Raw genomic sequence first — 14,514 nt, forward strand, 5'->3', positions numbered from 1 at the left:
CCTTCTCCTTCTCCTTCTCCTTCTTCTTCTTCTTCTTCCTTCTCCTTCTCCTTCTTCTTCTTCTTCTTCTTCTTCCTTCTCCTTCTTCTTCTTCTCCTTCTTCTTCTTTTTTTTTTTGAGACAGAATCTTACTATGTAGCTTTAGTTGGCCTAGAGCTCACTAAGTAGACCAGACTAGTCTCAGAACTCAAAGATCTGCCTGCTTCTATCTCTTGAATGCTGAAGTTAAAGATATATACAATACTACATCCAGCCTCCTTACACCTTTATTTATATAAACTGCTATGCAGTTCTGGTTTGCATTTCCCTGGTAATTGGTGGTACTAAGCTCTGTATAGATCTACTACTCACATATGTGCCAAAGATATCAACTAACCCTGTTTTCTTTGCATACATGTATATGACTGTGTTATCTGTAGATGGCTAACCTTATAAACTGATTTGAAAGTGTCCCCCTCTTCTCTAGGAGGTTGGCAGAGTTTAAAAGAATTTTTAACTCTTCCAGTGAAGCCTTTTGATCTTTGGGGTTTTGTTGGGAGGTTTTGATCACCTGACTTAATCTGCTCATATTTTTACTTCTTAAAGACTTGCATATTTCTAGAACAGCCTCCAGTTCTAGACTGTCCTAGTTGTTGGCATACAGCTGTTTAGTGATATCTCACAGCCCAAGACTAAGTCCTGCACACCTCTCTCAGTTTTTATTTTTTTTTAAATTTTTTCTTCTCTATTGTTGATGGCTATTCTAATCTGCTGCCTCTTTCTAACTCAGGTTTTTTTCTTAAATGAATATCCTAACTTTTGCCACAACCTGCAAGTGCTGGCATGTGGCATGTTCACTGTCATTTCTCTCAAGGTAATTTTCTAAATGTATCATTTCTTTGAGCACTAGCTGTTTTAAAATGTATTGATTTACATATTGGTAAAGTTTCCAGTTTTACTTCACAGTGATCAAAATGGACAGTTGATACAACTTAAGTCTTCTTCAATTTACTAAGATGCGTTTTATAATCCAAAATATGGTCTATCCTGAAGAATACTCTAAGAGAGTAATGTGTGTTCTATTATTATTATTATATGGGGTGCTCCACATATATCTACTGGCTGAACTGGCTGTTAGCACCACCCTAGGTCTTGTCCACTTACCATTCTTTTTTGTTGTTTTTTTTGTTTTGTTTTGTTTTGTTTTTTTGTTTTGTTTTTTCGAGACAGGGTTTCTCTGTGTAGCCCTGGCTGTCCTGGAACTCACTCTGTAGACAAGGCTGGCCTCGAACTCAGAAATCCGCCTGCCTCTGCCTCCCAAGTGCTGGGATTAAAGGCGTGTGCCACCACTGCCCGGCTTATTTACCATTCTTTATTACAAAAAAGAAAAAAAAAAGCACTATTCAAAGTGAAATGTAGGATCCCTTTCTCCTTATTTTATGTTTTTTCCACCAATCTTTCTATGTGTACTTTGTATCTGTGCACTCCATTGCTAAGTTCAATTGTTTACAGCTTAAATCTCTAGAGAAGAGACCTTTTTCTCCTTCTGTAACACCCTTTACCTCTTACAATAGTTGTATGGTATATATATATATCATATATATATATACCATATATATATATATATCATATATATATGGCTTTTTTTTTGTTATGTGGTGTGTGTGTGTGTGTATGTTACTCTCACAGCCTTCCACAGCATCCTTTCATTTTCAGTTCTTCGTATGCCCTTGTATCTACTGAGATCCCAGATTAGATGGTGGCATGCTTATTTAGATGCACAAAGCTCTGGCTTTGGCCTAAAGCACCACATGCACTGGGTGTGGTGGTGCACACCTGTCATCCCAGCGCTGCAGAGCAGAGACAAATTCAAGGTTATCCCGGCTACACAGTGAGTTTGAGGCCAGCCTCATACATGAGACCTTGTCAAATAAAGTTTAAAAATAATCAGAAATAAATAATCTCTGGGTCACTATCTAATGGTCCTAAAATATATGAACAGGAAAAGATATTCAAACAAATAAATATACTCAAATTTTTAAAGGAAAATAAACCCAATTAAAGTAGCTAAAAGTAACTGTAAAAATGAGTGTAAACTAAAGTATAAAATGAGACTGCTGTAGAAAGCATACAGTTTGCTCTTACTGTCTCACTGCCACGGATGACATCTGAGTTCTAGTCTTGCTCACTTTCTGCAGGGAAGCCTCACAGGAATGAATGTCCTCTGTTTTAGTTACACGAGCCAGTGATCTTTGCTCCCTCTGGTGTCTGTATCCAGAACTGCAGAACTCTGCTACTGTGATTAGCTGGTTTGACTTTGTTCTTTATGTCCTTACTACCCAGTGGAGGAAAAACATTTGGGGCTCTCTATTGTGCCATCTTCTGAAGTCATGCATGCTCTTGCCATTCCTTTCATGTTTACTGTCCATTCACCTGTCTCTTCTGCAATGACTTGCACATAGCCCTGGCATTTCCATCATGGTCCTAGAGATAGACTCAGGTCACTGAGCTTAGGGCAAATACACTTATCCCACTGAGCCATCTTGCAGGGTATACCACACTCAGTAATAAGCTACTACACTGTTTACCAATGTGGTTCGATTAGATCACACACTCGTGATCAATGTATGGAATCCAAACCTTTAACAGACATTGAAAGGAGTGTTGTAAACTTCACTTGAGTACGCAGTGGCACACTTTTTTTTCTTTAGTTTTCTCATTGCAGTAAAACATAAATAAGTTATCATTTAGCCATATATCAGTAGTGACTAACACTAAATATGTTCACATGCCATCTTCTCGCCATTATTATTTATCCAAAAGTTTCTACTGCTCTCAACAAACTAAATATATTAAACATAACTTCCCTTTCTCTCCTCCCTCCTGCTGCTGATCTCTGCTCTGCTTTAGGTCCCAATGAACCAGCCTATTCTAGGACTTCATATCCATAGAATAAAAACATATTTGCTTCTGTGTTGGACTGTTTTACTAAGCATGTTTACATAATCTTCCTATGCTTGTGCATACATAAAACTTGTTTCTTTTTATATTGGAAAATGTCCACTGAAATATAAACACATCTTGTCTTTTAGCTGTGGTCAATTAATAAAATTGGTGTATAGTTTTAATGCTTTTAATTTTTTTAGGATAATTTCCTACTTACCTTTAACCATCAACTTAACACAATTTAAAGTCACCTGAGAAGGAAGTCTCAATTAAAGATTACCCACATCAGACTGGCCTGTGGGGATGTCTGTGGGAGATGTCTTAGATGCTAATTGATGTGAGGGGACCCAGCCTACTGTGGGCAGCACCATCCCTATGCAGGTGGCTGTATAACACAGCTATGCAGGAGCAGTGTTCTTTCAAAGTTTCTCTTCCAACTTTGTGCTCAAGCTTCTACCTTGACTCTGTCCTCAGCAATAGATTGTGACCCAGAAGAGCAAGGAGCCCCTTTTCCCTCTTTTTGATCAGTGTTTTTAATCACTGCTTAGTAAAACCAGTCCAATACAGAAGCAAATATGTTTTTATTCCATGTATATTAAGTCCTAGAATAGGTAGATTCATTGGGACTGAAGGCAGAGCAGAGATCAGCAAAAGAAAAGAGAGAAGAAATACACATTGCAGTGAATTTTCTGTGTCACACAGAAATGCAGTTTAATTCTCCTAGAAAATCTGTTTTCCACTGTGGCTGTTCCATTTTATACTATCACCAGCAATACACAGAGCTCCAATTTCTCCTCATCAACACTTGGGGTTTTCCTTTCCTTTCTTTCTATCATCATCATGGCAAGCATTAAATGGTACTTCACTGTAGCTCTGGTTTACATGCCCCCTGTTGGGTGTGGTGTTGCATACATTCTCATTTGTTTAGTGGCCAGGTATTCTGTTTGCTCTGTTTTGATTTTAGAGATAGGGTCCCCAACTTGTTCTATATAGAGGATGAGCCTCTTGTCCTCATTTCCCAAATCCTGGGATTAAAATTGTGTGTCATGCCCTATTTTACCAGGCATATATTTCTCTGATAGAATGCCTATTCAAGCTAAGTCTTTTGCTTGTTTTTGTTTTCCCTTTGTTTGAACCCAGAGCCTGGCAAATGCAGAATGTTAGAAGCTAGCCCTCTGCCACTACAATATGTCTCCAGCAGCTGTCCAGTTCTGGGTGTTTGTTGCTGCTGTTTACACGTGTCTAGACATCTTAGACACAAATTCCTATGGAAGAAATCTGTATATTTGTTTGGTTGGCTGGTTGGTTTTTGACAGTCTCACTATGTAGCCCAGACTGGCTTCAAACTTGTTAAGAAGTCCAATCTGGGGGCTGGGTATAGTGGTGCATGCCTTAAGTCTCAGCACTTGGAAGGCAGAGGCAAGCAGGTCTCTGTGATTTTGAGGCCAACTTGATCTACATGAGACTCTGTCTCAACACACCCCAGAAGAGTCCAAGCTCACTTCAATCTCATGATTCTTATGCCCCAGACTGCCAATTACAAGAATTATAGGCATTGCTATCTCAGAGATATTACTTATAAAGGTTTTATTTCATTCTATAGGTTTTGTCTATATTGTTAATTTGCTTTCTTGGCAGTATCCTTTGATTCACAAAGATTGTATTCTCTAGTTTCAAGGGTTCAACCCAAGGGCCTTAAGTATGCCAGTCAAATGTTCTACCACTGAGCTACCAAGTGCCCAAATTTTAAATTTTAATTAAAGTTAATGAATTTTAATAAAGTTCAATTTTAACATTAAAATTATTATTTTATTACTATTATTTTTACTGTTGTTGTTGTTGGGGAGGGTGCACTGTGCATGTGTGAGATCAAACGACAATTCTGTGGAATTGTTCCTCTCTTCCCATCTTCAGGGATTCCAAAGTTGAACTCAGGTCACCAGGCTTACACAGCAAGTGTTTTACCCACTGAGCCACCTCTCTGGCCCTTCAATCTATTTTTCTTTGTTGCCTACACTTTTGGTGTCATATCTTGGGGGGAGAGAGGGGCAAATCCAGTGTTGTCAGGATCTTTGACAGTGTTTTCTCCAAGAGTCATAACATTTACTAGTCCTGCACTCATAAAGTCTGAAGACAAACACCGGTTTTGACAGCGCTTCAGCTGGCGACAGCTTCAAAAAATTGTTTTTGAACACAGTCTCTTCAGTGCCTAGATTCGTTTGGTTAATGATTTGTTAAAAATGTAGTGCTCACCAATGAAAACAGTTCCAACTTTGCTCACAGAGTAAAGAAACATCTGTGATGTGATTAATTATTTTTTAATTTCTCTGAATCTATCTCAATTGTTTAGTCTAGATTCTAGAACGCTGAGTTTCTTAAAGTTGGGTCATGTATGCACATCAAACTATCTCTTGCCTTGTAAACATTCCAATTGTGTATAAGGTATACACACACATAAGGAAGGGGCAGGGTAAAGAGATGAAAATAAGAGCCCAGAGTCCACACATTCTCCTCTTGCACGGAGCCCCAGGGTGAGCCTGAGACTCTTTTTCCTTTGTGTTCCTTACTGTACATGCACGGGCTTTTTCCTAGTGTGTACACCAAAGGCATTTCATACTTAACTTCCCTGTGACTGCTAAGAGAAGAGTGACATTAAACAATAATATTTAAAAGAGCTTCCCACTACAATACTATCTCTACACAGACGCTAACCGTATTGTGAACATGCATTTGCAGTGAGAGAGTGAACCTTTCTCTCATAACCAAACAACACCTTTTGAGGCTTGAGCAGAGGGATGTTTGGTTTAACACCTACCGACTTTGAGTGTTCAATCCATTAAGATGACTCTCTCTGAGCTCAGACACTAATGACAAAACCATCTGTAAAACAAAATCAGCTGCAGGTCAGCTCATACTGCCACACGATTGGTTACCTCATCCCCATTCCTCTTGCTGAGAGTGACACGTCCCTCACCACTTCCTCCCCAACGCTCAGAAAGGAAGGCAGTGTCACATCACACTGGCTGCCATGTGGGTTTCTACACCAAATGTCTAGGATTTTGCTAAAGCAATGGGTACAAAGGTCATCAATGTCCTAGAATTAACACCAATGCCACAGAAAATTAAAACATACTGAGCTTACTTATTTTCTTCCTTTTTAGGTTCCTTTAAAAAAAAAAAAGATTTTCATGTATATGACTTCCAGAACATCAAAATGGCTGATAACCATCCAAGATCTCATTTTTAAAAGAGTATAGTGTGTGGGTGCATATGTCACATGCCCAGATGGAAGCCAGAAGACAGCTCTGTGGAACTGGCTCTTTCTTCCACCTTTCTGTGGGATCACACGCAGGTCACTGTCCTTTCATGGCAAGCACAGTTACCCACTGGACCATCTTGAATCCCTTCAGTGGCGCTATTTTAGATATGAGACAGCTCTGAAGTCCAGGCTGTGTTTATATTGGTTAAGAGATGCTCGTCTCAGAAATCTGAGTGAGGGAGGCATTGTGAGAGTCTGAGGGTACCTCACATCTTGCAGTACAACCAATTTAAACTTAACCCCCAACCAGTTTACAAATGAAATTCAGACTATGGTTATTTTACTTGGCTTTGACAATTACTAGGGGCTGCTCCCAATCTACTTTTCTAACTGTTGGCCTGGCTACCTTCCCGGAGGTGTTCTCCAAATACTTGCCGTTTCTCCTGGCCATGCACTCATAGTAGATCCCTTCTCATGGCACTTCCTCCTCCTCCTCCTCTTTTCCTTATTCTTCCTCCCTTCCTCTCTTCTCCACTCCCAACCAGGTAACTCAAAGTTCACCCACCTCTAATCCCTCCGGTAACTGGTAGTAGCCAGTTTTATTTAACCAATAACAAGGTTTGCACAACAAAAGCTGTTAACTGTGAAAATTCACTTATAGGCCTAGACCTTCAGGTACAGAATTTAACATTACAGTACTAAGCAACAGAACAAACCTCAACACATCTTCCTTGTGGTTGGTCAGTCAGTTGCAAGTTTACCCCGGGTAAAAAATAAACAAAAGTTCAACCACTCCCCGAAGGAGGGGAACATCCCATTTGCTGCTCACATAATCAGTGAGAAACCCAATAATAATAAAGTTAGATACTCACATTTTTAAGCAAACTAGGATAGTAATCGATAGACTCATATCCAAGACTTTTGGTAAAAAGACAAACTTCTTTCATATCGAATCTGAATGCGGAAAGTACATGAGATAACAAACCCTAGAAAACAAACAGAGAGAAAAGTCAACTTCTCCCAAGCAGATGGACAAAGCCCAGAACGTCTCCTGTAAGTGCCATAGTTCTTATAAAACCAGTTCAACTCAAGACATCAAGCAGAAATGCCAGCACTAAAATGAGTACATTAAGAGAAAATTTAGACCAAAGTTATTGTGGAACAAGACTAATGAGAGGCAAACCACACTGACCACAAGAAGAGCCCGGTCATCACCATCTCTAAACTGTGCAGACCACAGAGTTACACACACCAGAGCTTCACACTTGCCACTAAACTACAGCCTCGGCAAATGTTCTTTATCACAGACTAGCTGCAAGAATTTAAACCTGAAAAAGACCACCACCTTATCTGAAAGGAAAGGAAGGGTTGCATAGAAATGGTTCCTAGAAATTGACTGCTAAAAAACCTAAAGTTATTATCTCATACTGTTCACTGAATACATGAGTTTAGTACAAAGAGGTTAATGTAAAAAATTAGATAATAAGAAAATATAAGTGCTTTCAAGTGTCTAGCTGAAGAAAACATCTGCTAACTAAAAATGAAGACACAATAGGCAAGGTTAAAGGGAGAGCTACTTTTTAAGTAAAAAAAAAAATTTTGTCCTTTTCAGAAAATGATATGAGCGCAACGAGAAAGGATGTCAGGGAATGGCTGAGGGTTACATGCAGAAAATTGCCATACAAGCTCCCAGATGGCAAGCGCAAAGAGCATAAAAGGTTAAGAAAGGGGGCATTCCTAAGGAAACCCTAAGTGCCTAAAACCACACACTAAACAGCAGTCCTCATGAGTAAGCCTTAACCCTGCTGCCCTCAGCATCAACCCAGTGAGTGAAGGCTTTGGCAGGCAAGGTCTTGAAGCTCTTAGAGTTCCTCAGAGAGTGAAGCACAGCTCACCCCACACTGAGACTCCCAGGACTTGGCTCCTGAACAAGATATCCTAATGAACGAAGAGAGACCCAGGCCTTCCTGTTAAATCTCTACCAAATACGTTTGATGTACCTGGCATACAATGAAGAAAACAAATCCCAATCTGACACTAGGGATCACACTAAAAAAGTCTCATTTTACTGTTGTGCTGCAAACAACATCTGACAGAATATATGAATGTATAAAGATGGGCAGCCATGACAGCTGAGAGCAGGGCAGAAGACAAGGCACTCAGTCCTGGGTTAAACTCCATGGTGGGCACAGACCCCATACAGCACTCACACTGGGCACCTGTGTCTTTGTGATATCTATCAGTGTACTTGACTCCACTTCATCATGAAATAGTTGACATATTCAAGAATAATCAAGAGCACATGACAAACTTTATCAACTGTGAGATTTAGAGACCTTAGAAACACAGAGACAGCCACTGTGATATACCCCATCCATCATTCCACAGGCTTCTTCCCCAAATGGGAAATTCTGATTGACTCTGGCATGCTCTTTAGCACAAAGGAGGCATTTTTTCAGAGTGGGCAACACCTGCTTCAGGGCCCTGAGCACAGAGCTCCAAGCTATGTTAGAATTCCACAGCTGGAAACCTGAGGCAGGCGACCCAGCCCAGGACCTCAACTTAGACAAGTTTATAGAGCTGCTTTAGTGACTCAGTGGCAGGAAGCTACTTCAACCTCTTCACCCAGAACCCAGAGGCACAGCCATCATTATTGACAGAAATGAACATGCTGAAGGAGAAAAGCCAGAAGCATCCATGGTGAGAGTTGGCTTTTGGAGCTTGTACTGCAAAGGCTCCTTACTAAAAGGAGCACTGACTACTTGGAACCACTTGTATGTTGCTGCTGGTTTTCCTTCTGTTCAAACTTGTGCTAAGAACATAAAGTAAATAAGCTTCATACCACACAGAAGCATTCGAGGGCCTCAGCAAGAAAGCAAGGGACACTGAGGCTGGACCCCACATGCATGCCATTGAGGTACTGTAGACAGAGAAGATCTAGCCATGTATCAAAAGCATATGGAGGCGTCCCAGATCTCAACCAGGCTGGGGAGGCCAGTCAAACAGGCTTGGTTTGGACATCAGCAGTTCTGAGTTTAGTATGAAAAAGCTAGTAGGGAGGGACGGAGGGAGGGAAGGCAGCACTGGAGACCCTGCCCTCCAATACCAATACAGAAAGCAGTTTGTATGCAGGAGCTGCTGCACCTGCTTCACAGACCCACACTCCAATCCTCACACATGTCAGTATTCTTACTGAATCTTCCTTATAGGCAAGGACACAGAGACACAGGTTAGATGCTGCCCAAGGCTGGATTCCACCCACCTGGCAAATCTCCACAAAACCCCCAGACGCAAATCAGAACATTCTCAGTGCAGGCCCTCAATGGCCTCAGTCGCTCTACTATGAAAGACAATAGTCTCCTCAAGGCCAAGAGCCCTAGTCCCACCTCTCTGAAAGAGAACAAGCCTTCTGGTTCAAATAAGAGCTTTACTAGGAGAGAGAGAGAGAGAGAGAGAGAGAGAGAGAGAGAGAGAGTCAGAGTCTGTGTAGGGAGTCTGTTCCTCCAGTTCTGAGTATGAGTTTGTGGGGGAAGCAAGTTCCCCATATGAGCTGGCTTACATGTAGGATTGAATTTTAGTTGTCAGATCTGCATGGCAAGTGCATTTATCCACTGAGCCGTCTCTCTGTTATATATTTTAATCATGTTACATGGTTTAAGACCTGCCTGTTTTGTCTATGATTTCCTGACATGAACCGCTATGGAGCAGCACAAAGGTCCAGCCCTAGGTTAAACAGGCAGAGGTCACAAAAGCAGCACACTGTGCCTTGCCCTGGACTGACAAGCTCTTAAAATAAGCAAGCTTTAGTCCTGAAATCTCTCATTTAAAAGCAGATTTCAGGGGCTGGGAAGAAGGGTCAGCACTTAAGACCACTGGATACTCTTCAAGAAGGCCCAGATTCAATTCCCAAAACCCACATGGTATTTGACAACCATCTTTAACTCCAGTCCCAGGAGACTTAAAGCTGTCTCTGGCCTCAGAAGTACAGGGCATGCATGCGACACCTAGAGTGAACATTAAAGTAAGACACTTAAATATATAAAATAAAAAGTAAAGCTTAAACTGCAAAATTAATTAAGCTGGGTTGAGGATGTATCCCAGTGGCAGAGAACCTGTCGATTCTCAGCGCACTGCCACCTAGTGGCAAGGGCTTTAAACACAGAGCCATGAAAAGCAAGGCACTGGTTGCCTGCACTGAGAGGAGGAACAAGCTGATCAGGTCTTAGAAGCCCTCTGACTCCCCCAGAGAGGATCCAGTAACATGAGGGAGTAACAAAGGACACAAGCCAGTGTCTGCAAACAGAATATGGACAAATAAGCACGTGCTGACAGTAAAGCACTGCACACACATCAGCAAGCCCTTCAGAGGGGGGAGTACAGAAACTAACATGACAACACTTCAAATGTGTGTGACCCTTTGCATGTGCACCTGCTACAGCACGCATGCAGAGCTCAGAGGACAGTTTGCCAGAGTCCTTTCTCTCCAGCAGTCACGTGGGTCCCAGGATCAAACTCAAGATTATCAAGGCTGGCAGCAAGAGCCTTCACCTGCTGATGCCCTCACTAGCCCACATACAATGACTTTTGAGAAGAGCTGTTTTAGTTTTACATGTTGCCTGATTGGTTGCCTGTATGGATGTATGTGCGTAGTGTGCATGCTGTGTCCCTGAAGGCCAGAAGAGAGCATGAAATCCTTTGGAATTTGAGTTACATAAAAGGTTGTGCGCTGCCATATGGATGCTGGGAATCAAACCTGGGTCCTCTGCAAATGGCCTTAACCTCTGAGCTGGCTCTCCGGAAAAGGATTTTTAAGTCCCATGTTGATTCATGAAGAGCACTGGAAAGACTTTGTCTAGGAAGGTGAGCTCTCTCAGGCATTTTGGCTCAACTGGGCAAACCTCCCCTCTTGTTTTCAGATGTTCTGGTTCCTCCCTCCCCTGCTGCTGTTGTCAGGGCTGCGTGTGCTCCTGAGGGAACTGAGGAGGATCACAACAAGCATGGCCAAGGTAGAAAGAGGGGCCGTGGGTGGGGCTTGCTCGGACGAAGAACTAGTAGAGCCAAGCTGAGGTGGATATTCCTGGACCAAGACAAAGCATTTATTTTATGCTTTTTTAAACAGTTTCTTTGTTTGATCATTAAAATTTTTTAGAATATCCACCACTGTACTCTTTGTTGATTATCTCTCTTTATTCATGTTTTTAAATAAACAAACAAACAAAAAATCTGTTTGAAAACTAGGACCTTTTATTCATTCATTCAACAAGCTCACTGAGAGTAGTATGTATTCCACAGAAGCTGGTAGGATGAGAAACAACACACACATACACACACACACACACACACACACTTGACTGTGATAGACAGCAGAGACGGGAACTTAAGCACTGTAAGAGGTAAGATGGTCCATCAGTGTCTGGAAACAGAAGGAAGGATGACCCTAACTCAGTTTTCTAAGCACTTCAGAACGATAGCATCTGAGCCGTCTCAAGGCAGCTAGGGAAGCAGGAGGTGTGCATGAATGATGTGGGCCTGGGTAAAGCAGGGCTAACACTCCTGAGCAAGAGGCAGAACTGACACCAAACAAGTTATAATGACCAGGCACCATGGCTGCTGCCCTCACAGGTTCCTAAGCATCACACCTGGCTAAACTTAAGTTTCTAACCTATTCATCTGGCTCTAGCAAGTTTTTTTTTTTCTTCCAAGGAAGCCAACATCTCCTGCCTGTCTCTAGCTGCCAAACGTACCCTTATCTTTCAAAACCCATCTTTCTCTGAGATTTCTGTTCTGCTCTCCCAGAGCCTCATGGGGTCCTGTTGGCACCTCTATCTAGGGGCCTGCAATGCTGTTTTCAACACACATTCCAGTCCAATTGGTACCACAGGCTTGGGAAAGAGAGGTTGTCTTACCATCTCTTACCTTCCCTGGAGTAACTGCAAGCTATCCTCACACTTGATTCAAATTCAACAGAAAGGAAAACTCTCTTATAACTCTTACAGGTTTCCTTTTCACCTTTTTACAAAGAACAAGAGAAATTCTGTTTTTTCACAACTTGCTTTCTTTTCAAGTCATAATATACCCTCAAAACTAAAAGCATGACACTGGTATGTACTTCAAAGAGAATGGCTCAATTTGGTAACCTTGCCAGAGCCTCATACTGCTATGGGCTTTATCCCACAGATAACATGTCATTTTACAGCCCATGGTAACCTGGGGCCTTCTAGAGTCTTAGGACACCCAGAAGGGACAGCGTAAGCAGCAACAAACATTACCACTGTAGGAAGAGTCCTGGAAAATTCCAAGGCAAGCTCAGTTGAATTTAAATCAGTTAAGAAGCTGATCTTCACATTTTGAAGCTAATTTTCATGGTTTGTGCAACTGAATGACTTTGTCTCCCCAGTGTACCTCTCAGATACATTAAAATGTTTGACCTCCCCTTTCTTGAGTCCTTCTAGAAGTATCCAATCTGTTAGTCTAGAGTGACTTCCAGAGGTGGAGCTGTCTGAACACTAAGCAGATGAAATCCCTGTGCCCCAAAGCTAAATTAGCCACTTCCTCTTTTGTATTTTTGCATATTTGTCTAAAAAATTTATGACATTATAATATCATAACCAGAACTTTTATTTGGCTATCACTGATATTGATAAATTAGCTGAATCACCTGCAAGTAATTTTTAGTTTTCAACCCTGGATATGAGGTTGAAAATTGGGCTTCTGTTCTTGACAACATCATAAATTACCATGTCTTCCTGATACCTCCCCAAGTTTACACAGATGATCCAAGCATAAAACTAATGTATAAGCTTCACCTACATTTACCCCAGAAGAGAAAATAAAGAAATGCTGCCGCCTCCTCCTCCTCGCAAGTAAAAATACAGCAGCACACACTACAAAGCCCAGGAAGGAGGTGTGTTGCACAACTTTTAAAAATGGATGTCAGGAGCTAGAGAGATGACTCAGGTTCAGAGCACTGGCTGCTCTTCCAGAAGTTTGGTTCCTAGCACCCAGATGGCAACTCACAATGCTCTATAATTCAGTTCCAGGGGATCCAACACCACCTTCTGACATGACAGCACTAGGCACACAAGTGTCACAGAGACACAGATTCAAGCAAAACACTCAGACACATTAAAATAAATCTTAAAAATATTTTTAAAATGTGTTAGACGTTTGCATAAATGGGAACACACAAAAGGTTTTGGCAAGAAGACTTCAGTGTCATCAAGTTGTGTACTGTCTGGGTATAAACTGAAGTTATCAGTGACAGCCTGACATAGGGTTGGTAGTAGAACATCACAACTTTCCTAAAACAAAGCAAGAAGTACAGCAGGACATGTGCTGAGGGAAAAGAAAAACTCAATGACTAGGCAGGTACCTTGACTTGGTTTACATACAGAAAGCACACACAAGGTACAGTCACTACCCCATGCCATAATTATTCTACCCCTATCCATACACAGCATGAGAACACTACAGTTCCTAAGGAAGGGCAGTCATCACTCTTTCCCAAATGTCTGAGATCGTATGAAATCATCTGTTCCCAAATCATGACCATGGCCACTCCCACTAGTATTGATGAAACTAGAAGGGAGACAGACGCCAAAGGCTTGACAAGTTATGCAAGTTGTTGCACTGAGAGGTTTTCAGTAGTGTTGCTTCTAGATTAAGAGTTAAAAGGCATCTTAAGAGACAATGAGGAGCAGAGACTGAAGGAAAGGCCATCCAGAGACTGCTCCACCTGGGGCTCCATCCCATATACAGCCACCAAACCTGGATGCTATTGTGGATGCCAGGAAGTGCTTGCTGATGGAAGCTTGAATGGCTGTCTCCTGAGAGGCTCTGCCAGAACCTGGCAAAGACAGAAGTGGAAGCTCACAGTCAACCATTGAATTAAGCTTGGGGGTCCCCAGTGGAGGAGTTGGAAAAGGGACTGAAGGAGCTGAGAGGGTTTGAAGCCCCTTGTAGGGAGCAACAGTGTCAAAAGGCCAGACCCCCCGGAGCTCCCAGGGACTGGACCACCAACCAAAGAATACACATGGAGTGACCCATGGTGCTGGCCACATATGTGGCAGTGGATGGCCTTGTTGGACATCAGTGGGAGAAGAGGCTCTTGGACCTGAGGGTGTTCGATGTCCCAGTATAGGGGAATGCCAGTGTGGGAGGACAGGAGTAGGTGGGTGGGTGGAGGAGCACCCTCATAGAGGCAGGGGTAGGGGGTAGGGCGTTTCCAAAGGGGAGTCCTGGAAAGCAGAAAACATTTCAAATGTAAATAAAGAAAATATCCAATCAAAGAGGGAGAGAGAGGGAGAGGGAGAGGGAGAGGGAGAGGGAGA

General features: G+C 42.1%; 1 protein-coding gene across 4 annotated transcripts in view; it reads right to left on the reverse strand.

Annotated features, from left to right (window-relative positions):
- Fancc (FA complementation group C) overlaps positions 1-14,514 on the reverse strand; it is a 119,926-nt gene that overhangs the window by 43,923 nt on the left and 61,489 nt on the right. For all 4 annotated transcript variants that reach the window (XM_029468271.1, XM_029468274.1, XM_029468272.1 and 1 more), the window contains exons 5-6: positions 7,057-7,170; positions 5,741-5,805 (exon numbers count right to left, since the gene is read on the reverse strand). In XM_029468271.1, the coding sequence (XP_029324131.1) occupies positions 5,741-5,805; positions 7,057-7,170 (179 nt within the window). The remainder of the gene's footprint in view (positions 1-5,740; positions 5,806-7,056; positions 7,171-14,514) is intronic.

This window comes from Mus caroli, chromosome 13, assembly GCF_900094665.2.
Source record: "Mus caroli chromosome 13, CAROLI_EIJ_v1.1, whole genome shotgun sequence".
Taxonomy (NCBI): domain Eukaryota; kingdom Metazoa; phylum Chordata; class Mammalia; order Rodentia; family Muridae; genus Mus; species Mus caroli.